Here is a 26,631-nt window from a genome sequence, read left to right on the forward strand (position 1 = left end):
ACTATCCTATTAGTTTGCTGTTGTAATAATGTGCTATAATACTATTCTATAATGATGAATATTGCTGATGAGGAGCTATTATAGCTGCAGCTAAAATGTATCCACATCCATGGTATTATTGCATCATCAATCTTTCTCTCTTTTCATGATGGATTCCTGGCTAATCGACCCGGTGATACACAGCTTTTACTGCTGCTGCTACAATAGGACGCTTGCATAAACATTTGAGATTTGCTCTCCTCCTCGTACGCTGCTATTTACGTTCATTTGTCAGCGAGTTTGTAACTTTTTGGGCAACGGACTTACGTCTAATAAATACATTATAACGTTTTCTAGTCGTTGCTGTTGTCCATAGTCGTTACTGCTAAATGTTGGCTAGTAATAAATAATGATACGCATTAGTACCTGTCAGTTTCCCAATGTCATTCTTCCTCCTTGTGCTCTTAGCAACTTGACAACTGCAAATGCCAGACATTCCGTCGATCAATAATGATAAGAACCTGCAACAAGTATATAAGCAGCAAGTATGAGCAATCCATACTATGCACATCATAGCTCTCCTTAATATTTACTTTTTTTCTGCAAATACATGTCCAAAATGTAGAGCTCTCAGCATGATTGCAGATCAATTGCTTTGAATCATGATTAGGCTACATACTATGTAGAAAATGTCCCATTCATTTAATATGTACAATGTACATGGCACGTTCTCCCATGATATGCTTCGTAGTGCGCGAGACTGATCCATGCTTTGTGCTACTGCTACATAGTGTCGGCAGTTGTTGGTATTCAAGAAACGTGAAGCAGCTGTTGGGTGTTACTTGCGTGGATCGTCGAGTACGTGACCCCAAGCAACATGCAACTAGGTCAACATTTTGTAACAAAGCGTGGTCAATGATGTCTACATTAACTTATCTACAGTAAGCCCCGGATTATGTGGTATTAGTCACATATACACCACTGGTTAGCAGAATAATCCCACGTCTGAAACGTAATGTGTTGGCTGCTATGTTCGTTGTAGTTATCCTTGGAGCTTTGGCGTTTCTCTCCCTATCTATAATCGATCTTTTTCTTCTCAACAATACAAGTGGAGCTGAGAATTCTGGGCTCCATGATGGGCCCCATCCGTCTCGCCCCATTGTTAGTTATCTTAGTGACAGCGAGAGAGCCCGTGCATTCGCGGAGATCTGACAGCAAAAGAAACTTATAAAGCGTTAGCGTTGTCGTTGGGCGGTGTCTGTATGTCAAAAAAAAAAAAGCTAAAGTCAGCTATTAGACCGGTGTGATACCAGCACCACTGATAGATCAAAGATGATAGTTTTCTTTTTGACGGGGTTATGAAACATAAGGAAAATAAGGGGGTGGATGAGCATCATTGCTATTTATTAAGATTGGTAGTAGATAACAAGCCATATTGCAGTTGTTGGTCATTGCTTTAGCTGCAATGCTCCATTGTTTTTGTTCAATATTAGGCTTGGCTTATTGTCAAGCACTGCAGTGTACGTACAAGCTTGGGGGGTTTTTTTTAATATTACAGGGCAGGACAGTAAACACTATACAGCTGCATTTAAAGATGACTATTTTTAGAAAGCGGCAGTTGCTTATTGACAAATTTCATCGTCATTTCCCATTAATTTTATCCTTTTGTTTTGGTAACTACCCACAGAGAGCCTTTGCAAAACCCCACCCCCTTTTCTTTTTTCCTTTCGCCTCGATGGACCTGGGGGTTGGGCTAATTATTCTGCTTGATGCTGTGGGGTGAATCAGAGAGAAAAAAGAAGCCATATTTGCTTTGCAACAAGCGTTGTTGATCGACGCCAGCGGCAGCAGCATTAGCACAAAGTATGGGTTGATCATGGGAAAGTTGTTTAGGTCGTGATAATCTGCCCAAACTCCCCGCAAAAGCATTACAGAAAGGTGCTGCTCCTTTTCTTCAAGTTTTCTCTCTTTCAGCTGTGTGGGGTTTTCCCTGCAATTACAAGAAAGGAGAGAGACACACACACACACAGAGAGAGGGGACCTATTACAACTCTTCTCTCTTCGCTCGCTCGCTCGCCCAATGCCTTTATCGCGTCATAGACAATCTAGATGCTGTGTGATCCCGACTTAAGCGGTATTGCATTTATCACACTAACCTACCACTTGTGAAAATGGAAGCAGCCCCCCAAGAACACACATGGGTTGACCAAGCTTAGAAGCAGCCACACAATGGTGGAGTGTGAACAGAAGCACAACGAGGGCTGCTGTTACACATGAAATGAAAAACGCGTATGCCATTGAAAGTCAAATGTGCCGATAAAAAAAACACTCAAATCGGACATGGCAGTAAATAGCTCGGCTCTACTGCCTGGAGATTGGGACGTGCACCCAACTTACTTTGTCTTCTTCCGTGCTCTTCTTGGCAAGATTTGCTTGCTGCTAGACCTGCTTTCTTACGCTGCTCACGGACCTTGGGCTATGCAATAAGAATAGCAAGTAAATATAAACAAGGCACCGGAAAAAGGGATCTTCAACTCCTTTAATGATCAGAGTAATAATAACAATAATAATAACAAAAAAAAGGTGACGGAGTCTCTTGGGTGTCAACTGGGTCCTGTCGCGCAACGTGTCACGAGAAAAAGGACCACACACACACAGAGAGAGAGCGAGAGAGAAAGAGAACAAGACCCTTTTTTTTTTTTTCTCTTTTCCTTTTTTTCTTTCTCACACAGCACATACACACTTTTTCTCTTTTTCCACCCAACAAACACCAACAACAGCAGCTTACCAGCTTACAACGTAATACGCAAGCAGCAACAGCAATACCAATAGAAAGATGGGTGCAAGGTCATCCAAACAATCACAGCGTGACCCCAGCGTGGAGAGCAACAGCCCGTCATCCAACCAATCAGTATCCTCACCTACAATAGTGATCGACGGACGGATATACCATAACATTGAATCGAGTTCATACTGTTTACCACGCGATGAAGAAGAGCAAGATCGACTAAACTCAGTACGTTTTATCACTCACTCACTCACTCGCACCATCCATCAGTAATACATCATCTACACTATGAAAGAAAGTGACGAACCCCAACATTAATCATTCGATATCACCATGGCAACTACCTTTGTTGTTATGTATTTTACCTTCACTATAGGAACACTTTGCCATCAAGGCACTCTTTTCAAGGTGTGTCTCCATTCGCAGATCCTTGCATCCAATCAATGTGCTGAGATGAAGAGAGAAAAAAAAAATAAAAAGACTGACCCTATATTATGTAGTAATATTTTACCATACGTGCAAGAAAATCTCCCAGACGATGCCAACATTCTCGACATTGGCTGTGGATCTGGCTCTTGGGTCATGGTAAATATATATATATCTGGTTATTTTTTATTGTAGAAAGACGAAAAAGTGGGGCCCCAACAAAAATACAGTTTCTTGGCTTATTGTTTTTCTTGTAATACATACCCTAACCTCGTACATTATTCTTCTTTGAAGGAAATGGCCATCGAACATCCCAACGCACACGTCACAGGCATTGACATGGCGGACATGTTCCCTACAGCAATCCGGCCGGAAAACGTCTCGTTCCAACTCACAAACATCATCGACGGGTTACCGTACGACGACAACACATTTGATTTTGTGCATATGCGGCAACTTGTTGTAGGCCTACGTGCAACCGAGTGGCCAAGCGTGCTTGCAGAGATCTTTCGGGTCCTTAAACCAGGCGGACTTGTCCAGTTGGTCGAGTCGGATTTCACGGTCCGTATGCTTGTCTCTGTTTTGCTTCTTTTCTATGCTATCCCCCACGTGTAATCAGGTGTGCTATTTCGGCTAACACGTTTTTTCTGTGTGCGTCTCTCTTGTACCTCTCCTGTGCATATATACAATTATAGGAAATGGGACAGAGCCAATTGATCGATGCAGTGCTAACTACGTGTAAGTCTTTTGTGAAAAGGAAACTGAAACAAGGGCAATGCAATAACCCCATCGGTTTATCTTTAGTACATCGAGCCATGCAGGACCGGGGTCAGGATCCATGGATAGCATCCAAGCTGCAAAACCTTCTGTCGGACACAACGTTCAACGATGTCCAACAAGAAACGAGATCGATTGAATTTGGTAAGCACAACACCACGCTTGTTGCTGACCCTTAAAAGAAGTATGTGCGGTCGTACCTAATGCGCGGAATCATAAATATTTAGGCAAAGACGGCGATCCGATTGCAGGCGAGCTGCTGTGGTCGTGGAAAAGCGCCATGCGGTCACTCAAGCCGTTCCTCGCACACAGGCTGCTGAAGAATCCAGACGAGTACAGCCCCGTCCTGGAAAGATACTTTCACGAATGTACACATTACCATTGGCATATGAAGATCTGGGCCCTGAGTGCCCGGAAACCAACAGCAACATCATTAGCAGCAGCATCATCATCATCATAATAACCCGCAATAATCACACACACACTCCACCTACTTACCTCTCACACTCTCACGCTCACCCACCGCACATAGCACAACAACGACAAGGACATGCACACAAACACGAAAAAGAAAAAAAAAACTTACCTTCTTCCACCCCAGCTCCCCAAAAAAAAAATAACCTCCTTTGGCCATAACTACTTGTTCTCACTCACATATCACATTTTCTCGCTCTCGCTTTCTCTCACAAAAAAAAACTCCTTTTCCCCTAATTTTGTTTCCCTTCCAATCCAGCAGTGCTTTTTTGATTGCTGAGCTTGCTCAGCAGAGGGAGGCTGCTTTATCTCTTCACCTAACCCTCCTTAAACATAACTTTTGGGAAATAATATTATCTTTTTTTTTTTTTCAAATTGGGAGTGGAACAAGAAATAGTAATGAAATTTAGTTGTTTAATCACAAAGCAAAAAAAGAAAGAGGGCATATATACTTTTAAATGATAAGTAACACTGTAGAAGCAATATAGTCAAAACAAGGGTGTCACTATACCCGAAGAATTGGGTGTTACCGACTAGTAAAGTTGCCGCATTCTTTTTCGTTACAGGCTGCGCTTCTTAGCAGTAGCACGTAGTATCATCTTTTATTAACTGTGCTTGTATATTATATACCAACTATCGTCTTTCTGGGCATCATTTTGATGATTTTGTTGAAGCATCGTTTCCATCCGTTCCATCCGTCGAAGACTGTATATCATAAAGAGTGGGCTTCTAAAACTATTGATGAAGTTCTGGACTTATACTACTACAACTATGACATCAGCAAGCAAGAACTGAAGCAGGTTTGACACCGAAGAGTACTGTATCACCCTAGTACACAATAACATGTATCATATCGAGATTTCACTTTTTTTCAGGCGTTGTGTGCAAATGTTCTTCTTGCTGCAAAGCCAAGTACGCAAAGAAAAGAATACAGAGGTTGATATTCTTACCAAATACTTATAGAGGATTTGGCGTCGCGGTAGCTGGATTTAGCGGAGGCTCTTCCTAAACCATGAAATTTGGTCTTGTTGACAGTGAAGTTGATAGATACGTATCCCGTCGGGCAATGCTTATCGGTTGTTATTTTTCTTGCACTCCTGATTGTATCCTACCTCGATCTCCATCACTTGAACATGAGAAACGAAGATTATCTAGTACTATCACTAGCTTTTCAGCCCTTCTTTTGAATGAAACAACTCATTTCCATCTTTCGTACATGCTTGTCTCGTCATCATTATCAATCTGTATCATTCCTGCTTAAACTTTGTCTATCTTGTATTGCCTATTCACCTTCCGAGCATTGCTTGTGGTATCAGCACAGCTTTGTCTATAAATAACCATCTCCACAGAGTAAACCATGACCAGCTTTATCGGGCACGGTGAAAGTGCTTTATTTACATGTGGTTAAATGTGTTTGTTGCATAAAATATGTCTAGTGTAATAAATAAAATATAAATAATACAAATATATATAATGGCTCATTTTCATTCCTCGAGGCCATATATAACCTCCAGTCCTGTAATAGCTTCTTTTGGATCTTTGCTCATATCATATAGCCTTCAATGATCTCGGTCCCGAGGATTTCACGGTTACCCGAGCGGTATCGAATCATATATCTGCCATCCGGCAGTTTGACATAGAAATTGGAGTATGGGAATTCGTTGGCTTTGCAGTACGTGGGGCTGTAAGGCGGAATGGCGAACATGGCCGCCCCCGCCCCCACCGCTGTTGCTGTTGTGGCTTCGGAGGCGTCCTTGCAATGGTAAGAAGTGGGCGCAGCTTTTGCTGATGGTGTTGTTGGTGCGGTGCTGCTATCGCTTGAGGGCGGCGGCGTGGTAGGACAAGAGACCAATTCGTAGATACTATCATCATGCAATGCCGACGTCGTAGTGCTGGTGGATGTACAATGCGTGATGGAGGAGGTACTGCGGAAGGAGGTCGAGAGCTGCGTCGGGCTATGAGGATGATGCTGATGATGATTGGAAAGGCTGCTGTTCGCTGATCGATGACAACGTCGATGGCTGTGAAAAAATCCAGAAAACCTTGACCATATGCTATTTGATGAATTTGATATAAAACTGGTCGGTCGAGAAAAAGTGGATGAAGAATGCTTGCTCATTAAAATACAGAAAGAAAGAGAGAAAGAGAGAAGACATGCGCAACGCAAGAGGGAGGGAGGGGTAATAAGAAAATACGCCATCTTAACTTTTTATATCGACACATGTGTTACCAAATTCGCCCATGCAGAATAAGTTTTTACTTTTTCTAGGGGTGCTGGGCTATCCCAGCAGCAGCAGCAGCAGCATTATCACATCAGCAAGCACCCCCTCAACTTTTTTCTTACTCTCCCGCCTAAATCCACCCCCTTCCCTCCTCTAGCAGCAGCAGCAGCAGTAACAGTAACAGTAACAGTGAAGCAGCCAAGCATAATCAGTTTCACAAGAACGTTCGCTCAAGTAATTATTTGATCTGCTATGTTTAAGTATAATAATTTCTTGTAACAGGGGACATCCTTTTTCACGCCACTCGATTTCCTCACCTTTCCTATCCTACTCTAACTGAGAGAGAACAGGAAGAAAGATCACACCATATCCAGACCACAACATGTGTCCTTCTTTATATGGCCAACGTCATGCAGATTGCATTGCATGAAAACATTATTGGATCTTTCTTCTATACGGGTTGCACTCACTAAACTAATAACACCATCAATTAGTGTCACTATTTACAAGGATGCGTCGCTCAATTGGCCCTGCCCAAATTTAACAGGGGATTTCTTACTTAACAGCGGGTGCATAGATCTGATAATGGAAGGGTTAGGAGGAGGGGTTTATAAAAGATCGTTTGCGAACTGCCATTACGTATGTCATCTAGCGCTAGTCCTTATTATTCGTCGTAAACATATTACGTATAACGACAATATGAACTAATTGCTGCATGATAGGGAGAGGCTTGGTCAGGGCGCGCACTGGTTGTTAATTTATCATGACAAACTACAAGAACTTAAATCTACAATTAAACCTTTTTGGCGCAATACCGCCTTTAGGATCCTCGTCAAGAAGTATCATATCATCCTATCATGTGCAGCAGCTTGTCACCTTCATCATCATTTCACTATGGTGTGCGGTAATGACAAAAAATGTCATCTAGAGACAACAATGACTATATCGACGTAATGGCATTGATTACAGTCGTTAAAATAGAGAATCACAAGCCCAGTGAAATAGAGCGATCCATATACATGCACCTTTGTATTTGATTGCGTGCATAGCGTTATTGTTCTCTTCGTCTGTCTCATCTCCCCCCCCCCCGACACCTTCTTTGCCACAAATATCAATATATGTTTCTTCCTTTCTTTACTAGAATGGCGCGTGGTCTTCTTCTCTGTTTTCTAATATTTCCATAACGAAAACACAATAACAAAATAGTTAATGTTGCTGTTTATTGACCGTGCACTTCACCCATTATGTAATGGTGCTGCTGCGTGATTTATGTACGCATCTTGAAACGAACTGGCCGTCGCCGTCGTCGTATTCTTGGGTTAATTATCGGCCCGCATTACATACAACTTTTAAAAAACAAAAGCTGCTGCAGCCAATTCATGGGTTTCAAAATTGATGTATGCACAAAATCAAAATTTCATTGCTTCCCTCAGGTTTGATTTGATGAGACCTTTTCTTGTTCTCCACGCCACACACCGCTGCTCTTAGTGTGGGGTGGACAATCACAGTTTATCTTCTTGGTAACAATAGCGGCAGTAAGATGACGTTGTGCGTGATCTAGTAACAGCACATACGTAGCACTTTATTGCAATAAGCAAATTTAATTAATATTTCCGCAGATTATTGGAAAAGAAACGTTCTGTCGAAGCAAGTGGAATAGTGGTACGTAAACTGCCCGGGATTAGTATACATTTGTGAGGTTGCCTACTATATTACATCCGGTTCCAATTAAAATGATGCTTAGAAGCACTGTTAAAAACGCGAGCACACGTGATTTATTACTAAACTTCAAGATAAACAATCATCACCTTGAGATGATCAGAAGCTTTTTGTTTCCGTATCAATGATATGTACCTGTTTTGTTTGTTGTGGCATTCTGCTTGAGCGATAAGCCCAGACCTTCAAGTATTCTGTATATTCAGTATCTATCAACCATTGCAATTCGCTTAAAGATAACACTATAATCGGACACGGGTAACTGCTGTATAGAGCCCATTCTTTGTTCTCTAACACACAAATGCAGAATATTGACATACAAAAACAGTGTTGGATGACTCTGTCCGAGCTTCTTGTTTCTCAGGCGTACGATGAAGCAAATAGCAAGTGGAAAAGTTGTGAGACATGTAAACCTTCTGCATCTAGTTCGATTACAGGAATGCAAAACTGCTTTATATCACATATAAGGATTGAAAAGATCCTCCGATCCTTGCTGAACAAGATGTGAGGGCTTCTTCCTTCAATACAAGCAGGATAGCCTTCCACACAAGCTGTTTGCTGAGTGGTAAAAATTCCAGTCGACCAAGGTCGTACGACACGCTCCCCTTTTCCTCAAGAACGCCGAACTGGCACGCAATGTCAAATTCAGCAATGCTTACTGCAAAAAAGCGCGCCGAAGCCAATTTACGCAACACTAATCTACCAACCGATCCTCAGCCTTCCTCAGGATCAGATAGTAAAAGGTAAACCTTTTACTGGAGGAGGAGAAGGAGAAAGAGGAGGTGGAGGTGGGATAGTCTGGCTTTAATAACGATTGCGATCGTTTTTTGACACTTTAAATATATATCTACATATGTCTATTACCCTACACTCAGTGGCGCCTTATTGATCTCGCTGTTACAATCACGGTTGAATTGGTGCAACTCAATATTTCCTAAATATCGGCATGACAATATACAACAGCCACGACGCACCAACAATATGCGCAAAAAGTGGCCAAATATGCGATACCTTGGGTCGTGTACAGTGCATTTGGGCGTTCATAGTTTTCCTGAAACGGCTTTTTATGAAGCTGTACGAACAGAGCCTTGGGCACAGCTAGCCAAAGATGCTGGATTCTCGGACGAAATTACTGACATTCACAATAGCGACGTCGACAACGATAACAATAACAAGAGCGACAACGTAATTGACGGCGACGGTGATACTATTATGCAGGAGCAGGAGTTGGCGCAACAACAACAACAACAACAGCAAGGCAACAACTGTGTCTTTACAGATCTCGTCATGGAATTCAAGGAAAACACAAGCGACCGATTCGCTTTTCCGAAAGAAGCGATTGTTGAAGTGACGTCGTCGTGTGATACCAGTTCTCTATTTCAGCTTACAGTATCGTTCTTAATACCGTTGGCTGCTGAAGAAGAAAATGGGTTTTTTCGCGATCCAAAGGAAAAAGTGGCATTATGGGGCCATCAGTCAAGCTCAGAAACGATCCGCGACTTTTCTGCAACATTGGACAAGCCCAAAAAGGACAACGATGATGTTGCTGTTGTGAAGGAGGAAGAAGGAGGAAGTGCATCAGCGTCAAAAGCATTGCCGACCCAACAACCGGTGAATATGCGATTATCCCAAGTGGAAGAGCCTTTACTCAATGTCGTCCGGACCACGGTCAAACCAGCGGAAGTCGTACGTGATAGAATGATGGCAAGGCTGAGAACGTTACCGACACGTACCTTTTTGCAATACTACACGGCAATGGATAAGACTTTAGCGGTAAATATTACTGGATTTGGACATTTTGACACTCCAAAGATAAGGAGAGGACGTTGGGGAAGGGTGGATGGAGGGCAAGAAAAGCAAAGTCGATCGATTGATTTATAACTTAATGTATATATTCTTACGTACACGTATCGTGATCTGCAGGAGCTACTGCACAAAGCAACCAGCTTCCCCGATGTTGTGCACGGGCCAGTAACGGCTGAAAAGAAAAGAAACGAACTATTGAATGCTATACAACTTGGGAAAAGACCACGGACGGACGAAGAACGTAAGTTAAAACAATGATTGTTTTGAGTTGGAAAGGGGTCTAAAAGGTCAATGCATGATCTTTTTAGTACCAAAAAGCAAAAGCGCAAATGTCAAGGACGATGGAACACGAAAATGTGCATATTGCAGCGCAAAAACCACAGCCATGTGGCGACCGGGTCCTGCGGGTTCAGGAACGTTGTGTAATGGATGTGGATTACTTTGGTTGCAGGGGAAGATTCTCAAGGATGCGTCCGTTATTAGCAAAGAGGAAGAAAAGAAGCGCGCAAAAGAAGAACGAGCAAGGCGACAAGAAGAGCAAGAGATCGAGAGGGAGAATCAACGGCAAAAGGAACTCATGGAACTTCAGCAACGACAACAACAGCAAAGCTCTAAAAAATCGACATCCAATAGCAAAATTGGCATGTATGCTGCACAACTCCTGCAGCAGCAAGAACAGCAGCAAGCTCCTGCAGAAGAGTCTCAACATTCATTGCCACCACCACCACCACCACCACCTCAACCACCTCAACTACAACAACAACAACAACAACAACAGCCAACGACCACCGCTAAAGCAGAATCCAAACCACAATCGTCGTTATATTCTAACCCGGCAGGCATCCCACTCCCGACGCTATCCATTGACTTTGGCCCTTCGTTCTTTTTTGTTCATCCAGCATGCTCGGTGGCATTAGTCGAAGGCTTCTTTTCTATCCGTCTCGTAAAAGAAGGCTTTCCACCCGTCGTTCTGTTGATGGACAAAAAGCAGCTGCAAAGCTCGACGTTTCAAGTAACACAAGAGAGCCAGTTGCGCGAAGTGCTCGTCATGACCGTGATACCAACGGAAGGTCCTACAATCCACCACTTCAACACGGACTTATTAATACCCGGTGACAAAGCCAAGAGCATGAAGATCCGATTTCTGGAGAAATTGGATGCTGGTGGAGCAGTGGTTCAGCGGATCCTTGAACGGTGGTTAGCGACACCGTCTCCTGCTCCAAGTGCGGCTGTTGCCGCCGCCGCCGCTGCCACTATCACTGCAGCATCTGCACCTGCCTCCTCATCACCTCCATCTTCATCTTAACATAAACTGCATATTACAAGTAATTCCCATTACTGATCTAGCAATATTAAATATCGATGTCGTGATCCGAACGTAAATAAGAACAACATGCATATTTTGTAATATACAAAAGGTCGAGATAGAAAAGGAATTAAAAGAAACTGATGCATGATGAAAAGAGAAAAGACAAACAAGATGTATAGAGTCTATGGATGGTGCGTGTTGTTGCGGATGATTTGGTAGAGATAGAGAGTGTGCGTGTGTATGTGCATGGAGAGAAAAAAGAAAAAAACAACGACTTAATCAAATTTAATTTTTGTTGCCTTGGGGGCACTGCCGGTATCCTTGAAAAATGCACCATAGGCGCTATGTGTTTTCTTCTTGACAGTCGTACCATATTTGTACAGCTCCTGAGGAACCTCCATGTTGGCCTGCTTCAGGACATTGATGAGTTCACCCGAGTGAGCCTTGTCCTCATCCGAAAAGAATGTATAGGCGGTTCCAGACTTGCCACCACGGCCGGTACGACCGATGCGATGAATGTATTGTTCGATGGTCAAGGGGAAGGTCAAGTTGACGACAAACTCGACATTGGGAATATCCAAACCACGAGCGGCGACATCAGTGGCGATCAAGATAGGTGTATTACCCTTTTTGAATCCTTCCAATGCTTCACTACGAGCAACCTGGGTCTTGCTGCCATGAATACCAGCGACATTGAACCCACTGCGGCCCAACACACCTTCAACACGATCACATTCCTTTTTGTACAGGCCAAAGACGAGAATACGGTTGCCATTCTTGTGGATCTTTCTCAACAGATTGATCAACTTGTCCTGCTTGTCGCGGGAATTGGGAACGACCTGGACGATCTGCTTGACACGCTGCGAGGCGGACAGTTCATCTGAACCGATCGTGACACGGGTAGGGTTGTTGAGATAATCCTCAGCCAGCTTGCGGATCTGTTGGGGCCAGGTAGCAGAGTACATGAGTGTCTGGCGTTCCTTAGGTGTGCTACCAATGATTTGTCGGATATCACGCTCAAAACCTTCGTCAAGCATGCGATCGGCCTCGTCCAAAACCAAGAATGAGATCTCTGAAAGATCACACTCGCCATCGTTCATCAAATCCATCAAACGGCCTGGCGTGGCGATCACAATGTCTGTACCACGACGCAACAAGTTGACTTGGGGTTGTTTGGGCACGCCACCATACACGACAATGCTGTGCAAGCCCATTTTGTTGGCAGCCTCTTGGGCCTGTTCCTGGATCTGGACAGTCAATTCACGCGTGGGAGAGATAACGACCATCTTGGGCTTACGGCCATGTTCTTTGCTGTTGATCTTTTGGTGTGCAAGGTGGATCAGGCCAGGGATCAAGAAACCATAGGTCTTGCCAGAACCAGTCTCGGCAATACCGACAACATCACGGCTCGATAAAGCAAACGGCCAGGTCACGGCTTGTACAGGTGTAGGACTTTCGAACTTTTTAAAGAGATCGCCGAGCAGCGTAGGCAAACGGGCGTAGGCAAACTTGGTAATGGGACGAAGCTTCAGATCGCTGTCAATCTTGACGCTGTTATCCTTGAGATAAGTATCGATCTCGGATTGCGGCAGAGCGACCAGATCGTCATGTTCCTTGTAGTGATAATCAGCCACTTGATCAACAGCCGATTCAGGTGCCTTTTCCTCGACCTTGCGACGTTTGGTCTCGTCGTTTTCAGTTTCTTCAAGCTTTCTCTTCTTTTCCGACTATGTGATATAAATATACACAGACCGAATGAGTTGATTCGTTTTAGTGTATATGCCTCATTACCAAAAGATATAATACAACTAACCTTGTCCTTCTTTTCTTTCTTTTCCTTCTTCTCCTTTTTGTCCTTCTTCTCCTTCCGCTCCTTCTTGCTCTTTAAAACCGAATCGCCCATTGTGATAAAATACAAAGCAACAACGAAAAAAAAAATTCGCTTGTGCAGGTCTACTTGCACCCCACCTCGTGCACCCCCCCCCAGTCACTGCCCGGCTCGGATTTTTAGTTTGCACCCCCCACCCTCCCACCGAACCATTTCGTGCACACCACTTCATTCACATTCGTCAATCGCAGATCGATTTGAAGTAAAGTCATTTCAAGATTGAAGAGCGAAGCATTAGCATCGGACTAAGTAAGATAAAATGAGAAGCTATGTACTAAGTGTATGCCTTTTTTTACACATGTGCCTTTTCAAAAATAGATTGCCAGAAAGGAGACACACACACACGCACAATATAGCACTGGCAACTGCTACTTGCTTGTATAAAGAAGAGTCTCCTGGAGCATGGACAGGATATGCGAGTAATATGCTAATGATGGAACTGAAAATTGATGTAGAACAGAAAGGGAGGCCACAAGGATCATGAAACAAACAAAAATAAACTTTGATTTGACACGTCCTACATAATCCACATTAATGCAAAATCCTTCAAATAGCAGGATACTTATTTACATACATAGTCTGTATATACATAGTCTATAGATACAATGACCTCTACATTATTGTGTCGTTCGCATCATGTTTGGTACTACATAGTACTCAGGAAGTGACAATGGAAATTGATTGGAGCGTATCATAAAAATTGCAAAGACTATTAGTCTCGTTGTATAAAAAATTACCTACCCGCCCACACACGGCCTATCTTAGAGCTGTTTTTTTAAAGGAATCGCTGGATGAGTGCCTTGAATGTTCCTGTCGTTGCTTGGAATGATTACTAGTACGGGCTTTATGAATGAAAAAGACTCGTCAAAAAAAGCAATGATTTTCTCACAACTCCTTCTCTGCATGATAAAGGTGTTTCGGTGGGAGGGGGGGTGCAAACTAAAAATCCGGGCCGGGCAGTGACTGGGGGGGTGCACGAGGGGGTGGTGCAAATAGATCTGCCCAATAAATTGGCCCCGCCAATCATTAGTCGGTGGCTGGCTGCTGCCATATCTTCTGTATATAAAAACGTGCTTTAATCAATCGAGTCAATCATGGTTTGGGGAGGCAATGACAACGCAGTACAGAAATGGGTCAAGCAACTCAACGAAAATGATCCCAAATTAACTACGCTCCACATTCTTAGCATGCGACGCCTCTCACAAGACGATTTAAAATCCATTTTCGCTGCCTTGGCTCATAACACCGCACTCAAAGTTCTCTACTGCTCCGGCCATGCCCTTGAACAAGAAGCCATGGATCAGCTTAGTGAGGCACTGACCTTGAATGATACATTGGAAACCCTTAACATTGGCAACGCAGAACTCGGTCAACATGACGATTTATTGCGCATTTTCGGTGAAGGTCTTGCTGTCAATGAAGGCTTGCACCATCTCGATCTCGAAAATAAAGGTCTTAGTGATGCTTCTCTCACAGCGCTCGCACCGGCACTGGCGAAAAACACGACTTTACGATCGCTTAACTTGGCGCGTAACGAACTTAAAAATGCTATCGAGCCACTGGATACCTTGCGGTGCCTGAACCTGGCCGGCAACAAGATTGACGCAGCTGGAGCGCGTACGCTTGCTACGCGTCTTGCTCAACTGGAAGAGCTTGATGTGTCCAACAATCCACTCATGGAAGGCGCTGGCGCTCTAACAGCAGCTTTGGCAAACAACACGGCTCTCAAATCACTCAAGCTTATGGGCGTCACTGCATTAAACAGCGATAATGAAGAAGAGGATACTGCCGATTCTATTCATGGCAATGCCCTGATGCAAAATTTGGCCGAAGCACTCAAGATCAACCGCAGGTTGTCCCGGGTATGGCTCGACAGAAACGGAATCGAATCGCAAGCCTTGGAAAGCCTAAGCACCACGCTTGCACCATCTGGTTTGACCGAACTTCGGTTAAGAAATAACAGAGTGGATGATCAAGGTGCGAAATGGCTCGCCCAAGCAAGTGCCCACGATCGTCGCGTTCATTTGGATTTGGGTGGCAATGCTATTGGTTACGAAGGATTTGGTGCGTTGCTTGATACGGCTTCGATTAGACATCTCGGTCTCTTTAATAACAAGATCAATGGACTACCAGAACTACTACCAGAATTAAAGACAAGCGCTGTGGAATCACTGGATGTAGGATGCAATGGAATCACAGTCGACGACCTTGAAGCCATTGTGACCGTGCTGTTGCAGGAGGGTGTACCACAGCTCCGATTACTTGAAATGGGCGGTAACGCAAAAGAGGAAGAGACGGAGGCATGGGAAGCAGCAATTACCCGTTTACAGGCTGAACGTGAAGAATTGGAAGTTGCTTGGAAGCGCTTCATGCAGGAACAGCAATAGACCGTAACATTAGTCCCACCGTAGGTCTTTATCGATAGTCAAAAAGTGGAATGGTGGCGCTCCGTATCATTCCGGCAAACATCACCATCTCAGATACAGTTGCTTTCAACAAACTTTACCATGTATATACATCCTTTCTGTTATATCTGTATTTCACTCTTAAGTATATATGCTTCAAGTATAAAATCCTGTTTATTATTGAAAATGAATTGCTTATACTTTTTTGTATGATTTCTTGTTTGCTCATGATTTTACTACCGATCTGCTACCATTACGAAGGCTTTCTGTATGGCACTATATATCAGCCAGCCGCTTTGTTTTGGAAAACATCATCTTTTCTTACACTTTTCCTCTGGTCTGGCACTACTCAACCATTGCCGCCGATCACCCTTATATTTTCATTACATACAGCACATCATACTGTACAACAAACCAATGCATCAAAAATCATCCGATCCTACATTGTTCTACCGGACGTGCTCTCCTTTATTATTTGTTTGTTATCCTAATTAAGTATTGCCTCTGATAAGTCGGATTAAAGGACGGGTGTTCCTTTTCTCTATCTAAAAGAGAGCTTCATCTTTCTAGTAGTACATAGAATAATTAGAAATCAGGGCTGACATTGTAAACGAGAAACGCGGCATAATTAACTTAGAGAAAACTTAAATACTATCACTCTACATATGTAGAACATCATGAGATAGGAATAAAAGTACCCAATATGGAGAGACATATGTCGTATTTCCCACACACAGCAAAGTGATGATCAGGGATATGAAGCGCGGTGGTAAATTAGCTCCAGCTTATGAAGGACCATACACCGTAGTCAGGGAAATAAAAGGCGAATCATATGTTCTTATGGATGAACAAGGACTTTTAATGCCTAGAGACTTTCCTCCTTCACAACTCAAGTTAATTTTCGAAGACGAAATTGTTTCACTTGATGAGATACATCAAGAAGGAAAAAATTGGTACACTGTTCAAGCAGTAGTAGACCACAAAGAATTGTCAGGTGGAAATTACCTATACAGAATTCGATGGGAAGACTATGATGAGAAAAATGACAGCTGGCTCCCTCCTGAGAAGTTCAGTAGCCCACAGCGCATAGCTGAGTACTGGACGCGGCTTGGTACTGTTACACCAACAATGCAGAACAAAGCAATAGCTGCTTCTGCACAACCATCCAAACGATCTGCACGATCGACACGATCCACATCGAAACGTGGTACTGCAACGCGGCCCGCAACATCTACACGTCCATCACGTCAAAGCAAACGCTTGAAAGCTCGCCTTTATGAAGCTTTAAACTTCCATTAGTTCTCAAGACTCACGGTTATAATCTAACCTGGAGGGGGTTAATGTGGTAAACCACACTACTTTGAGATTGATCCGGACAACTCAACCCACTCCGCCGTCTTTGTAACCATTAGAAAGCAGTAGAGAGAACACCACACACACGAATGAATCACAATATTACATAATTAGCGCCATATCAATAATCTCTCAAACATGAATCACAATCGAGAATAACTCAGGACCAACCATTGTATACACATTGTCCTATTCTCGAGTTAGTCAGCACTTCCTTTGAATCTAGCTTATCTGAGTTGAGCGAAGTGTACCTGTCAGAGAGTGGATATCAATTCCAGCACTGACAAAGGTGAGACTTCGCCAAACAAGGAACACACTGATCACGGCAAAGATGACTCTTTACAATCGGAAGACAACGTCCATTATCATGGCCGACAAACTCAACCTTCCCATCCTTCTTCATCTTTGAAACATCTGAAATCCGGCATGTCCGCGATCCATTCATCAGTTCATCCAAACGGAAGTCGAGACAACATCTACAACAGTATATAAAGGGTTGTGAATTCATATAATAAAAATCATTTCATATTTGACTCTCACTGTATTTCAAATTGTCTGTTATTTCTTTCTTTTAATCTTATTACCTATCCACAACCCACGTTTATCACAGACGGTCGTGGATTAGTTTGCACTCGTTTTTATGGAATGACATCGACGCGCTTTATTATTGCCAGATACTGATTCAGCTATATATTGTAATGCTGCTAATTACATTGGTGAAAATATTTCCAAGGCACCACCAATAGCAGAATACTTATTCTCCTCCATGATCAAACTTGCGTGATTTTCAGTTGTCTAAAGAGCCTTCATATATGATCTAACAGGAAAAGACGGTAGTACTCTTCTAAGGATGCACGGACATAAACCAGCAGAAGTTGTCACTGCTCGCGCAATCGCTTGAGGAACCAATCAATATGTAGCGATCTTGACGCGTCACAATACAGTAATGTCATCCGACCTTTTCGCGTCACTTATACACGTATACATACTGTCAAAGTGATCATTTGGCACTGCATCCCTCTTTCTCACCTTTTTTATTTTTTCTTCTTTTCTATACTTCTCTTTGATGTTTAAGACCACCAATTTTTCCTCTAGCTGTTCAAAGTGGTGAGTTACGTGTTCCATCGCTATATTTAAGAGTCTGAAAGAAGGTCAATAGCACACAGACTGACACACTTTAGTAAGCATACTTTACCGCTGTAGTCCATGTCCAGCAGCAACCAACGACCTGCAGCATTGCTGCTTGGTGATGGGGTTGTAGCAAGAACAAGGACACGACGCCAAACAAATGACGATGATCCGGCCATCATCCTGGGGCTACTAGATGAAGTACTCCTAAAGAAACTTGATCGCTTTCTGGAAGACCATCACAATAGTTCAGAAAAAGCAATACGCACCAAGATCGAAGGTAACCATAACTTGCCGAACGGGACGATGCAGAGTGTAGCGCAATTTGCGAACGAGCAGTACCGATTGAACATCAGCGCACAACAAGCTGGCAATCTGTTGCGTACACGCGGTTGTGATCCCAAGAAGCAGTGGCAAACATTTTGGCTACAAAATCTACATGATCGCCTGTCGAGGGAATTGACTGACAACGACTCAGAAGACACAGAACAGGAAGAGCCCGAGGATGTCGAACAGGAGGGCGGGCATGAATTACAAAAGAACACCGACGAGTCCGACTTGTTATATCGTACGACAACACCGATGGGATTTCCAAACATATTACGCTCAGACGTCAACGCAAAGTTATTTCATGATACAGTCATCAGCAAAGCTAAAGCAATCACGACAAACATTCAAATCTCAGCATCATTGTCTACGCAACCATGTGTAAGCTGGCAAAAGATGACATTGTTCTCCATCAAGACGGAAGTGTTCGAATCTCGCCTGCCTTGACGAAACTCGATTTGCAGACGCTTCTACCCAACGAATACAAGATCAAAAACAAGACTGCACTAGACCAACAGCGTGAAATTTGTGTACCTATGGTCAATCAAGATCTAAAAGGGCTTAAAGAGGAAGAAAATGGTTCCAGATCGCCTCATCAACGTGATATCGAAGGGCTGTTATCAAAACGACATCTGTACTATTTGAATTCGCACCACTTTGGGACAAAACCAAGACGACTACCGACACTATTCACCCTGTATGGCATACCCTTTGTTCCAAGAACCCCGGCTTGCCAGCAGCACCATCAGGCTTGTCAGGAACGATCGAGGCGTCGATAAACGAGTACAGCACCAACCTCAACAACATGTGGGCGAGCGACAAGATTTTTAAAGCAGCCCTACATCATCTGACATTGGATCTGTTGCGCATCAACTTGGCGACAAAAAAAGAGAAGGAGAACGTCGAAAAGGCCGAAAAACTTGTCAAGGATGCGCGGGAGCGTGAGGAAAAAAACAGAAATACACCAATCAAGTATACTATCCTACAACTGCGGTCTAAGCAACGCCACGAGTGCCGGCAGATAGCGAAGCACCTACAATTAGAAAGTCAATATCCAGAACAAACAGAAAAATTTGCTCAACGAATTAAAGCATGTATGCATCGGTTAGACAAGATCGTCACCCAGTTGAAGGAGAAGGTATGTTTCTTTCGAAATGGACTGTATGTAGAGTGAATTCTACCAGCAGGTGTATCCTAATATCGCCATTGTTGAGTTGCTTTATAGAAAGCCCCTGTTGGAGAAAGCATTGAACCAGAGGAGGAGGAGGGACCTAAAATAAAAGATGACCAAACCAGCCTTGCTTTTGGTGATGAGGTAAAGCTTGCTTTCCCTGTTACACACTCTGCTCAAACCCTCTTCATGATTTTTCAAGTTTATATGTTAGAGATTCTGATTAAACATGTGGTTATTAGACTGTTGACTATATTGAAGATGAAGATGGTGACAGTGTTGCTTCTCGTAACGACGAGATTGAACTTGAAGAGGTTGGATTTTCTCTCTAAATTAGCTTTTATTATCCCTTGTTATAGCGTTTATCTGATATATACTGTTTATCTACTAGCGTTCGCTAGCTGTCGTTGACGAAAACGGAACCATCCAATTGGGCAATCTGGTTACTATGGCTGACCGTGAAGCTGCGCATGGATGAAACTCAAGATATGGAACTGTCGCAACAAGAAGCACAAGTTGATGAACTGTCTGAACAACAAAGAGCCCAGGATAGCACACCAAACGAGCAGAAGACATCTTATTTGCAAGGTCTACTGAAAGCGTTATTACGTTCACCGAGTATACCACGAGACCGAGACGTAGAAGAAGCTCAAATCACGGAGTTCACACGAATGAAAAGCTTTGCTGCATTGGAGGTCGCAGCTGTGCAAAAGATTGCCAACGCACTTTTACCATCCACGCCCGACGACGAAACCCGATGCTTCATGACAGAGCTTCCATTCGTAGTCTTATCAAATACGATTCTACCTGCTATTGGCTACAAAGACCATATTGTCGCTGTTCATCCTGATGCTGCACCTCACAATATCCACGTGCAGGCATTGACACCAGCAATCATGTACGAGATTTTGACACCTCATAATCGTGGACGGGCTCAAGGTCAATATCAAGTGCTAGATGACCAGAACAATCCCATTAGATCGTGTGAACGAGCTCGAGATAACCCCGATGCTATGCTATGGTCCTTCTTCGATCAGTCTCGTGTTGAATCACTAGCGGACCGACATCGCATGGAATTCTATAATCGCATTATCGTACGACCAGACAAGACCGTATCTATCGTTGGAATCATGAAGGAAGCGACGAAAGAAGGGAGGTCGGTCAGGAGCGTCAGCAACCATTGGGACGACCGATAAGACGCATGAACAGTTACAAGCTGATGAAGAGCGGGCAACATCGAGCATAAAAGAGCTACAAAGAAGACATGGTGTTCTAAGGAAAAAATACCAACAAACCGCCAAGGAACGCAAAATAGCCAAAAATCGTTTTCAGTTTGCAACCAAACATGAAAGAATCGAAGCAAGTACCGCACTATCGATACGTGTGCGTGAAAATCGGCAAGCTAGGCTCGCTATGCTGCTTAATCATCGTGATTTGAAGAATGAAAAGAGTCGTAGATACAAGACCCAGAAGGTAATATTATCCTCTCTAAACTTCTTGAGCACATGTACTGGTTGTTAATTGATACGTTCCCATTATTGTAGTTTATCGAGCAGGCGAAAAACAACAAGAAAGACAATGCCGCTGCAACTACTGTCCCAGCAATAATACCGACTGTGCAAAAGCCCTAGTGCGAAGATACAGCTGCTAATATTGATCTGTCAAATTATTGCCCATTGGGTCAAGTCTACGGTGGTACAGACTACGGTCATGTTATAATGTCCCAGACAACAGCCTTAACCAAACAAGATGTTCTTTTCCACGTCTCTCTCTACAACGCGCAGCAAATTTATCGGCAGCAGCCAAGATTAGCCGAAGCAGGCTCGCTTGGAGCAAATGTATCAATCAACCAAGCGTCCGACACGTCTTCACCCTCTGCAATCCCGCGACACGATGCCACAGAAGCAAATATGAAGAGGGAAGGCATGGATTTAGAACCACCACCTCCAGCGAAGCGCCAGACGACCTTTGATTTAAAAAATGCTGTCGGAAGTTCTGAATTGCACCTACAAGAACAGAGTGACGCCAAGCGGGAAGGATCTACATTTGAAGAGCAACAACCACCAGCAAAGCGGCAGTGTTTGCATAGTGATGCTACAACATCTCATCAAAGCCCGCCACCGCATATATCCAAAAAGGAAGCAATACATTGCAGCTGGGTCTTGAACCATGTTGAAAACGGATCCATCACAATGAGCCACAAAGGACGTATACGGATGTCACGACAGAATATTCAGCAGATGCGGATTCTGTTGGACCGTGAGATGAAAGCTTCACCGCAGCAAGAGCATCAGGATCAGCGTCAGGACCAGCGTCAGGACCAGCAGCTACAACAACAGCAGCAATATATTGATCTTGAAACGCTTACAGTCAAGGACCTAAAACTACCCAAGCCATTCACAATCACACACGAACAGATCCATGAAACGACGAAAACAAAAAAGTTCATGGTGAGGCAGGAGAACCGGCTGAAGAAGGTATGTTCATGTAAAATTGTTGTACGCATACGTGACAGTTTACATACTTAGCTTATCTTGCTTTAATGTTTATGAACTACATTAATATACAGCCTGAGAATGAAGAAGTGCGGAATGCTCTCCACGACTTACAACAAAACTGCTTCGTTGGCATCTGCGATCCAGCGGAAATCTTCAAAAGGCAAAAAGTCAGGCTACAGCATGTCGACGTTCTACGCAAGTTTTATTATTCCAACGCTGCCCTCAATGAACACCGTCACCGCGAAATTGCTACAAGTCGTTTTTATACGCAACTTGCGACAAAGGAACGCCAATACATCAGAAGCATAACTTCCAAAAAGCTAGGAATCCCATTTAGAAACCTGCGTCCTGTCATGTGTGTTGGCCTTGCCGGCACAGGCGTAGGCTCCCATCAACGTGGGCGACCTCGGCGCGGCGGCCGCAAGATGCGCAATGAACATAGAGTTTGTTGTCCGGTGGTATTGCAGGATGAATATCGAACTAGTCAAACCTGTCTCTTCTGCTTTTGTCCACTGGTGATGGCAACGGCAACCAAGGCTACAAAAAACGGTAAAATCAAGACAGTGAAGGTCCTTGGCGCTCTCCAATGTGTCAACCCGGATTGCCCTGCGGTGCGTGTCGGGTACACTACCTTTAGTCATGATTCTCTCTCGAGTACGGCCATGATCATCGCTGCTGTTACCCAGTTATTCTCCCCTACCAAGTCACCTCTTCCCCCTTTCGATCCTACCAGCCCAACACAAGCAAGTTTTACATTTTCACCTGCCTTTTTGCATCATCCATCATATCATCTTTAGAAATGGTGCGCTTGTTGCTTCCATGGTTTTTCCTGGACCTGTTTATTGCGCGCTCCCCTTCTTCCCCCAAACATCGTTTGAGTGCCAATAAATTGATGACGTCGATTCCAATATTTTTTTCATATTGCGCGCCCTGGAAGAGCGACCCGTCCAACCCCCTTTCCCTATATACACACAATTGACAATGGTTAACCGCGCTTTTGTGAACGTAATTTGGATCTCGGACGATTTGTTTTTCTTTTTATTGATTTCATTTGAGTTGAGAAGGTTTATTCACGTAAAAGAAATGTAATTTTTTTTTCTTATTATCATTAGGTCGGCCGCTGGTCAGCACTTGCTTTCGGTCTTGTGTACGGCTTTTCGCACAATGCGTCATTGCAGAAGCAGGAGGATGTAAAGAAGCAACAACTCGAATACGAGCGTCAAGAAAAACTTATTGAAAAGGCAAGACTCGCTTATGCTGCCAAGCAGAACGCCACCGCAAAACCGGTTGCCGCCACTGAATCAGGTAACTTTCTTGAAGTTATTTGGGGAGAGAATTCGTTTGGGAAACAGAGAATGAATGAGACTTGTATTGGAAGGAAAAAAAATCAATTGATATACGAAATGGGCAGGGGTTTTTCTCTTTTTATGTCAACGCTTGTTTGTTACTAACAACACATTCTGTAATAGTTGACGTCGACAGCCCAGACTTTGATTTCGATAAATTCATTGCACAACTGGAGGCTCAGGAAAAGAAATAATATGCTCGCAACACTTAGATCGACTGCATTGAAATTGTGTGTTTTTTTTAAATATGAACGTTTTGCATTACAAAAAAGAAGACGTTTGATTTGTATATATATATATGCGTATACTGATTGTTGGATCTTATCAATGGATGATGGGTGCAGGAAATGGAATAAGGAAAAGGGGGAGAGGAAGGAAAGCAAGAAGGAGAGATCGAGAAAGAGTGGTCAATGCAATGGACAATTTGACGACATTGTGGTTTATTATGATTATTTTTATCGTTAATGAGATCGTATGTAAGGGTGACATGAGAGAAAGAGAGAGAGTGAGTGAGTGTGGGTTCATTGTTTGACGATCAACTGGATTGATTGTTCTTCAGGGATTATTTAAATTTCTCTCTTATACCAGGGATTCCCGTTTTGCTTCTCTTTTGGTCACCCCCACCCTTTCCCACAACAGCACACTACTATTACACGTAAACAGGTTCCCTTTTCCTCTTCTTCCCTTTCCTTTTCTTCCTATAAAAATGTCGTTTCCCGAAGACGATAACAACTGGGACAGCGACATAGTGTTCAGCCAAGCTCTTCTCGAACAAAAGTTGGCCAACAACAAGCGCAGCAACATCCATGCCCGGTATCCTGACAAGGATCTGGCCGACGCCTTTGCTCGACTTCATGGTCCAGACGAATACGATGACGATGACGACGACGACGAGACCGAATCGACCTTCATCAGCCATCACTCGGATAAGCTGTTCGTCAAAGAACGCTGCGACTCGTTGCTTATTCCTGGCCTTGACGACTATATGCTGGGAAGCCCGTGCAGCGGTGTAGTCACTCGTCTTGGAACCCACAAGCAAGTGTTGGATGACGGTGATTGGGATGAGGATATTAAGCTGCCGCTCAAAGGTTTGCCGGACAGCCCACTGGCAAGACCGCCCGCACTGGAGTCACTGTACCTGCATGACGAACCACCACCGCCAACGCCATCACCGCTACAACAAAAACAACAACAAAAACAACAACAACAGCAGCAGCATGTGCAGCATAAGCAGGAACAACAACCTCCTCAAGAGCCTTTGACTCGCAAAGTTCGTTTCCTCAATATGGATCAGATCAATACATACACACCTATGCCGCAAGTAGACGTTCACGATCATGAAGGGGAAGTAGAAGAGGATGATGAAGAGGAAGGCTATGATGATATCGCGTTTCCCGATGATATGGCTGGACTTGCAATCAAGCGACCCCCTTCTCCTACCATCTCGCCACCTCAACAACAACAACAGCAGCAGCACCAGAAGCAGAAGCAGCAGCAGCAGCAGTCGCCCACTCTAGAACGCAACAACGGCCGCGAAGACGACGACGAAGACTTTTGCAAAGATATCCAGATTGACTCTGACGACGTATTCTCGTCCAAAAAGAAAACAAAGCCTCGATTGTCATCTATTCCTCGTCGCATACCAGAGTCAAAACTACCTATGCCTTCACTGGATCGTCAACATCCACGTTTCCGTGCTGCAACTCATGCTTCACGGCAGCGTCAGGCAGCAAGTAATTCACCGCGTGGCTCGGCGATGGCGGCCTCTTCTAAGCGTGTCACTCCAGAAAAATCACAGCAATACTATCAACAACAACAACAACAACAACAATCGCGTGGTAGCAGTCATAGCTATAAAAGTAATGGCAAGACAAACTCGGTCAACGGCACCACGCTACTATTCAAGCCCCACACACATGTCACGTATGGAAATGGATCAGAGCTAGATAGTCTGGATATTTTGCCAGATTGGCGTCGTCGTAGCTTATCGTGCTGGAAGCATTTAACAGGTAGGATTTTTCATTCGATCCTTGTCAGCTGACCACGATTCTGTTCGATTTTGACATGTGATCTGTAGAAAAGCGACTTGGTGGCATAGACCCACAGCGACCGTGGCGACACAACATGGTAAGCTTGAAAACCCGTCACCACAAAGTGCCTCTCCTTATACAACTTGAGGAAGTTTGACTGATGATTGATAAATTATGTCTGTATTAGACTCGTCGTAAGCCAACATTGATCGGACCGGGTGACCGTGCTTTGAATAAGGGTAAAAGGCTTTTTCATCATCAAATAGAAAATGATCAATCTAGGCTTACTGAATACTGTATCTGCCCTTACCACATTGAATAGAGTGCAACGAAATGAAATACGATGCCGAAAAGTGTCGATGGCAAGGAAACGATAAGAACGTCTTTTCTTTTGCAAGTGGCAGCGGCAGTGGCAGCCACGAAAACAACAGCTGGCGGTCTTCCTCATCCTCGTCCTTATCCTCTAAGCAGCAACGGCGCCGACCTGCATTAATTACAAAGATGAACAAAAAGTCGCATGCAAGCAGAAACGCCGAGGGTATTGTTGGTTCGATGGTGTTTGATCCTGTCGAGATGCGATGGGAAAAGTCGCCCAACGTGGAGAACGACGACGACTTTGACGACCAAGACAACGCGCTGGCAGATATTGAAGACCTAGGCGAATTCCATGGACCGACGCTCTATCGTGATGCCCAGCAGCAGCATCAAGCCCATCGTCAAGCTCCGTCGTTGCGTGTTCGTTTACCAAACACAACGCGTGAATTTGAACTTTCGCGGCCAATGAAGCAGCTGATCCAGGAGCAAGAAGAAGAGCACTATGAACGGATGAAGTTTTGGGATCTGCGCAAAGAGGACGAGGATGTCTTTGTTCCAATCGATACACCTGTACGTGCATTCACGTATTTGCTTTACCAAACTCCCCAGCATTGATAGTGTATTCATTCTTCCATTTTTCTTTCTCCTGTCGCGTTTTGTTTGAACTTATATA

At 43.8% G+C, this 26,631-nt stretch overlaps 13 protein-coding genes across 13 annotated transcripts; 11 read left to right on the forward strand and 2 right to left on the reverse strand.

Annotated features, from left to right (window-relative positions):
* Positions 1-2,620: 2,620 nt before the first annotated feature.
* Positions 2,621-3,509, forward strand: BDB00DRAFT_818299 (uncharacterized protein). Its single transcript, XM_053123139.1, has 2 exons — positions 2,621-3,352; positions 3,488-3,509. Exon 1 carries the CDS (start codon positions 2,816-2,818, stop codon positions 3,038-3,040), a length of 225 nt encoding a protein of 74 aa, XP_052980760.1. The 5' UTR covers positions 2,621-2,815; the 3' UTR covers positions 3,041-3,352; positions 3,488-3,509.
* On the forward strand, positions 3,331-4,824 carry BDB00DRAFT_818305 (S-adenosyl-L-methionine-dependent methyltransferase). The gene is made up of 4 exons (XM_053123140.1): positions 3,331-3,754; positions 3,889-3,931; positions 3,998-4,114; positions 4,198-4,824. The coding sequence occupies exons 1-4, from the start codon at positions 3,491-3,493 to the stop codon at positions 4,428-4,430; spliced, it is 657 nt and encodes a 218-aa protein (XP_052980761.1). The 5' UTR covers positions 3,331-3,490; the 3' UTR covers positions 4,431-4,824.
* A 558-nt stretch (positions 4,825-5,382) lies between these two features.
* Positions 5,383-5,846, forward strand: BDB00DRAFT_306373 (uncharacterized protein). Its single transcript, XM_053116859.1, has one exon. The coding sequence runs from the start codon at positions 5,457-5,459 to the stop codon at positions 5,703-5,705; it is 249 nt and encodes an 82-aa protein (XP_052980762.1). The 5' UTR covers positions 5,383-5,456; the 3' UTR covers positions 5,706-5,846.
* A 141-nt stretch (positions 5,847-5,987) lies between these two features.
* Positions 5,988-6,687, reverse strand: BDB00DRAFT_871327 (uncharacterized protein; the record flags this gene model as incomplete). Its single annotated transcript, XM_053126817.1, has 2 exons — positions 5,988-6,442; positions 6,675-6,687. 2 exons carry the CDS (start codon positions 6,685-6,687, stop codon positions 5,988-5,990), a joined length of 468 nt encoding a protein of 155 aa, XP_052980763.1.
* A 2,331-nt stretch (positions 6,688-9,018) lies between these two features.
* On the forward strand, positions 9,019-11,494 carry BDB00DRAFT_761751 (uncharacterized protein; the record flags this gene model as incomplete). Its single annotated transcript, XM_053119286.1, has 4 exons — positions 9,019-9,125; positions 9,258-10,155; positions 10,309-10,429; positions 10,497-11,494. 4 exons carry the CDS (start codon positions 9,019-9,021, stop codon positions 11,492-11,494), a joined length of 2,124 nt encoding a protein of 707 aa, XP_052980764.1.
* A 278-nt stretch (positions 11,495-11,772) lies between these two features.
* On the reverse strand, positions 11,773-13,400 carry BDB00DRAFT_882767 (P-loop containing nucleoside triphosphate hydrolase protein; the record flags this gene model as incomplete). Its single annotated transcript, XM_053128176.1, has 2 exons — positions 11,773-13,224; positions 13,311-13,400. 2 exons carry the CDS (start codon positions 13,398-13,400, stop codon positions 11,773-11,775), a joined length of 1,542 nt encoding a protein of 513 aa, XP_052980765.1.
* A 1,015-nt stretch (positions 13,401-14,415) lies between these two features.
* BDB00DRAFT_306423 (uncharacterized protein) lies at positions 14,416-16,174 on the forward strand. The gene is made up of 3 exons (XM_053116860.1): positions 14,416-15,449; positions 15,519-15,894; positions 16,052-16,174. Exons 1-2 carry the CDS (start codon positions 14,480-14,482, stop codon positions 15,770-15,772), a joined length of 1,224 nt encoding a protein of 407 aa, XP_052980766.1. The 5' UTR covers positions 14,416-14,479; the 3' UTR covers positions 15,773-15,894; positions 16,052-16,174.
* Positions 16,175-17,923: 1,749 nt separating this feature from the next.
* Positions 17,924-19,697, forward strand: BDB00DRAFT_306656 (uncharacterized protein). Its single transcript, XM_053116864.1, has 2 exons — positions 17,924-18,979; positions 19,063-19,697. Exons 1-2 carry the CDS (start codon positions 18,350-18,352, stop codon positions 19,375-19,377), a joined length of 945 nt encoding a protein of 314 aa, XP_052980767.1. The 5' UTR covers positions 17,924-18,349; the 3' UTR covers positions 19,378-19,697.
* BDB00DRAFT_306611 (uncharacterized protein) lies at positions 19,225-20,016 on the forward strand. The gene is made up of 2 exons (XM_053116863.1): positions 19,225-19,913; positions 20,012-20,016. Exon 1 carries the CDS (start codon positions 19,404-19,406, stop codon positions 19,770-19,772), a length of 369 nt encoding a protein of 122 aa, XP_052980768.1. The 5' UTR covers positions 19,225-19,403; the 3' UTR covers positions 19,773-19,913; positions 20,012-20,016.
* Positions 20,017-20,083: 67 nt separating this feature from the next.
* On the forward strand, positions 20,084-21,278 carry BDB00DRAFT_306447 (uncharacterized protein). The gene has a single exon (XM_053116861.1). The coding sequence runs from the start codon at positions 20,240-20,242 to the stop codon at positions 20,963-20,965; it is 726 nt and encodes a 241-aa protein (XP_052980769.1). The 5' UTR covers positions 20,084-20,239; the 3' UTR covers positions 20,966-21,278.
* A 992-nt stretch (positions 21,279-22,270) lies between these two features.
* Positions 22,271-23,239, forward strand: BDB00DRAFT_306604 (uncharacterized protein). The gene has a single exon (XM_053116862.1). It carries the CDS (start codon positions 22,312-22,314, stop codon positions 23,062-23,064), a length of 753 nt encoding a protein of 250 aa, XP_052980770.1. The 5' UTR covers positions 22,271-22,311; the 3' UTR covers positions 23,065-23,239.
* BDB00DRAFT_818316 (ATP synthase E chain-domain-containing protein) lies at positions 23,225-23,904 on the forward strand. Its single transcript, XM_053123141.1, has 3 exons — positions 23,225-23,272; positions 23,380-23,572; positions 23,737-23,904. Exons 1-3 carry the CDS (start codon positions 23,249-23,251, stop codon positions 23,805-23,807), a joined length of 288 nt encoding a protein of 95 aa, XP_052980771.1. The 5' UTR covers positions 23,225-23,248; the 3' UTR covers positions 23,808-23,904.
* Positions 23,903-26,573, forward strand: BDB00DRAFT_928180 (uncharacterized protein; the record flags this gene model as incomplete). The annotated part of the gene is made up of 4 exons (XM_053128913.1): positions 23,903-25,622; positions 25,691-25,740; positions 25,831-25,882; positions 25,966-26,573. The coding sequence occupies exons 1-4, from the start codon at positions 24,320-24,322 to the stop codon at positions 26,571-26,573; spliced, it is 2,013 nt and encodes a 670-aa protein (XP_052980772.1). The 5' UTR covers positions 23,903-24,319.
* Positions 26,574-26,631: the final 58 nt, after the last annotated feature.

Source organism: Zychaea mexicana (genome assembly GCF_025766255.1).
Source record: "Zychaea mexicana strain RSA 1403 chromosome Unknown BDB00scaffold_27, whole genome shotgun sequence".
Lineage (NCBI taxonomy): Eukaryota > Fungi > Mucoromycota > Mucoromycetes > Mucorales > Lichtheimiaceae > Zychaea > Zychaea mexicana.

Coding starts and splice junctions, on each gene's coding strand:
- BDB00DRAFT_306447 (XM_053116861.1), top strand. CDS start 20,240: ATGGATGAAACTCAAGATATGGAACTGTCGCAACAAGAAGCACAAGTT.
- BDB00DRAFT_306423 (XM_053116860.1), top strand. CDS start 14,480: ATGGTTTGGGGAGGCAATGACAACGCAGTACAGAAATGGGTCAAGCAA. Junction 15,450..15,518: donor TATTGGTTACGAAGGATTTG/GTGCGTTGCTTG, acceptor ATGGACTACCAG/AACTACTACCAGAATTAAAG.
- BDB00DRAFT_306373 (XM_053116859.1), top strand. CDS start 5,457: ATGAAATTTGGTCTTGTTGACAGTGAAGTTGATAGATACGTATCCCGT.
- BDB00DRAFT_818299 (XM_053123139.1), top strand. CDS start 2,816: ATGGGTGCAAGGTCATCCAAACAATCACAGCGTGACCCCAGCGTGGAG.
- BDB00DRAFT_306611 (XM_053116863.1), top strand. CDS start 19,404: ATGTGGGCGAGCGACAAGATTTTTAAAGCAGCCCTACATCATCTGACA.
- BDB00DRAFT_818316 (XM_053123141.1), top strand. CDS start 23,249: ATGGTTAACCGCGCTTTTGTGAAC. Junction 23,273..23,379: donor TTAACCGCGCTTTTGTGAAC/GTAATTTGGATC, acceptor TATTATCATTAG/GTCGGCCGCTGGTCAGCACT. Junction 23,573..23,736: donor GGTTGCCGCCACTGAATCAG/GTAACTTTCTTG, acceptor ATTCTGTAATAG/TTGACGTCGACAGCCCAGAC.
- BDB00DRAFT_306656 (XM_053116864.1), top strand. CDS start 18,350: ATGTCCAGCAGCAACCAACGACCTGCAGCATTGCTGCTTGGTGATGGG. Junction 18,980..19,062: donor CATTGTCTACGCAACCATGT/GTAAGCTGGCAA, acceptor CTCGATTTGCAG/ACGCTTCTACCCAACGAATA.
- BDB00DRAFT_306604 (XM_053116862.1), top strand. CDS start 22,312: ATGTTTATGAACTACATTAATATACAGCCTGAGAATGAAGAAGTGCGG.
- BDB00DRAFT_818305 (XM_053123140.1), top strand. CDS start 3,491: ATGGCCATCGAACATCCCAACGCACACGTCACAGGCATTGACATGGCG. Junction 3,755..3,888: donor TGGTCGAGTCGGATTTCACG/GTCCGTATGCTT, acceptor ATACAATTATAG/GAAATGGGACAGAGCCAATT. Junction 3,932..3,997: donor CGATGCAGTGCTAACTACGT/GTAAGTCTTTTG, acceptor GTTTATCTTTAG/TACATCGAGCCATGCAGGAC.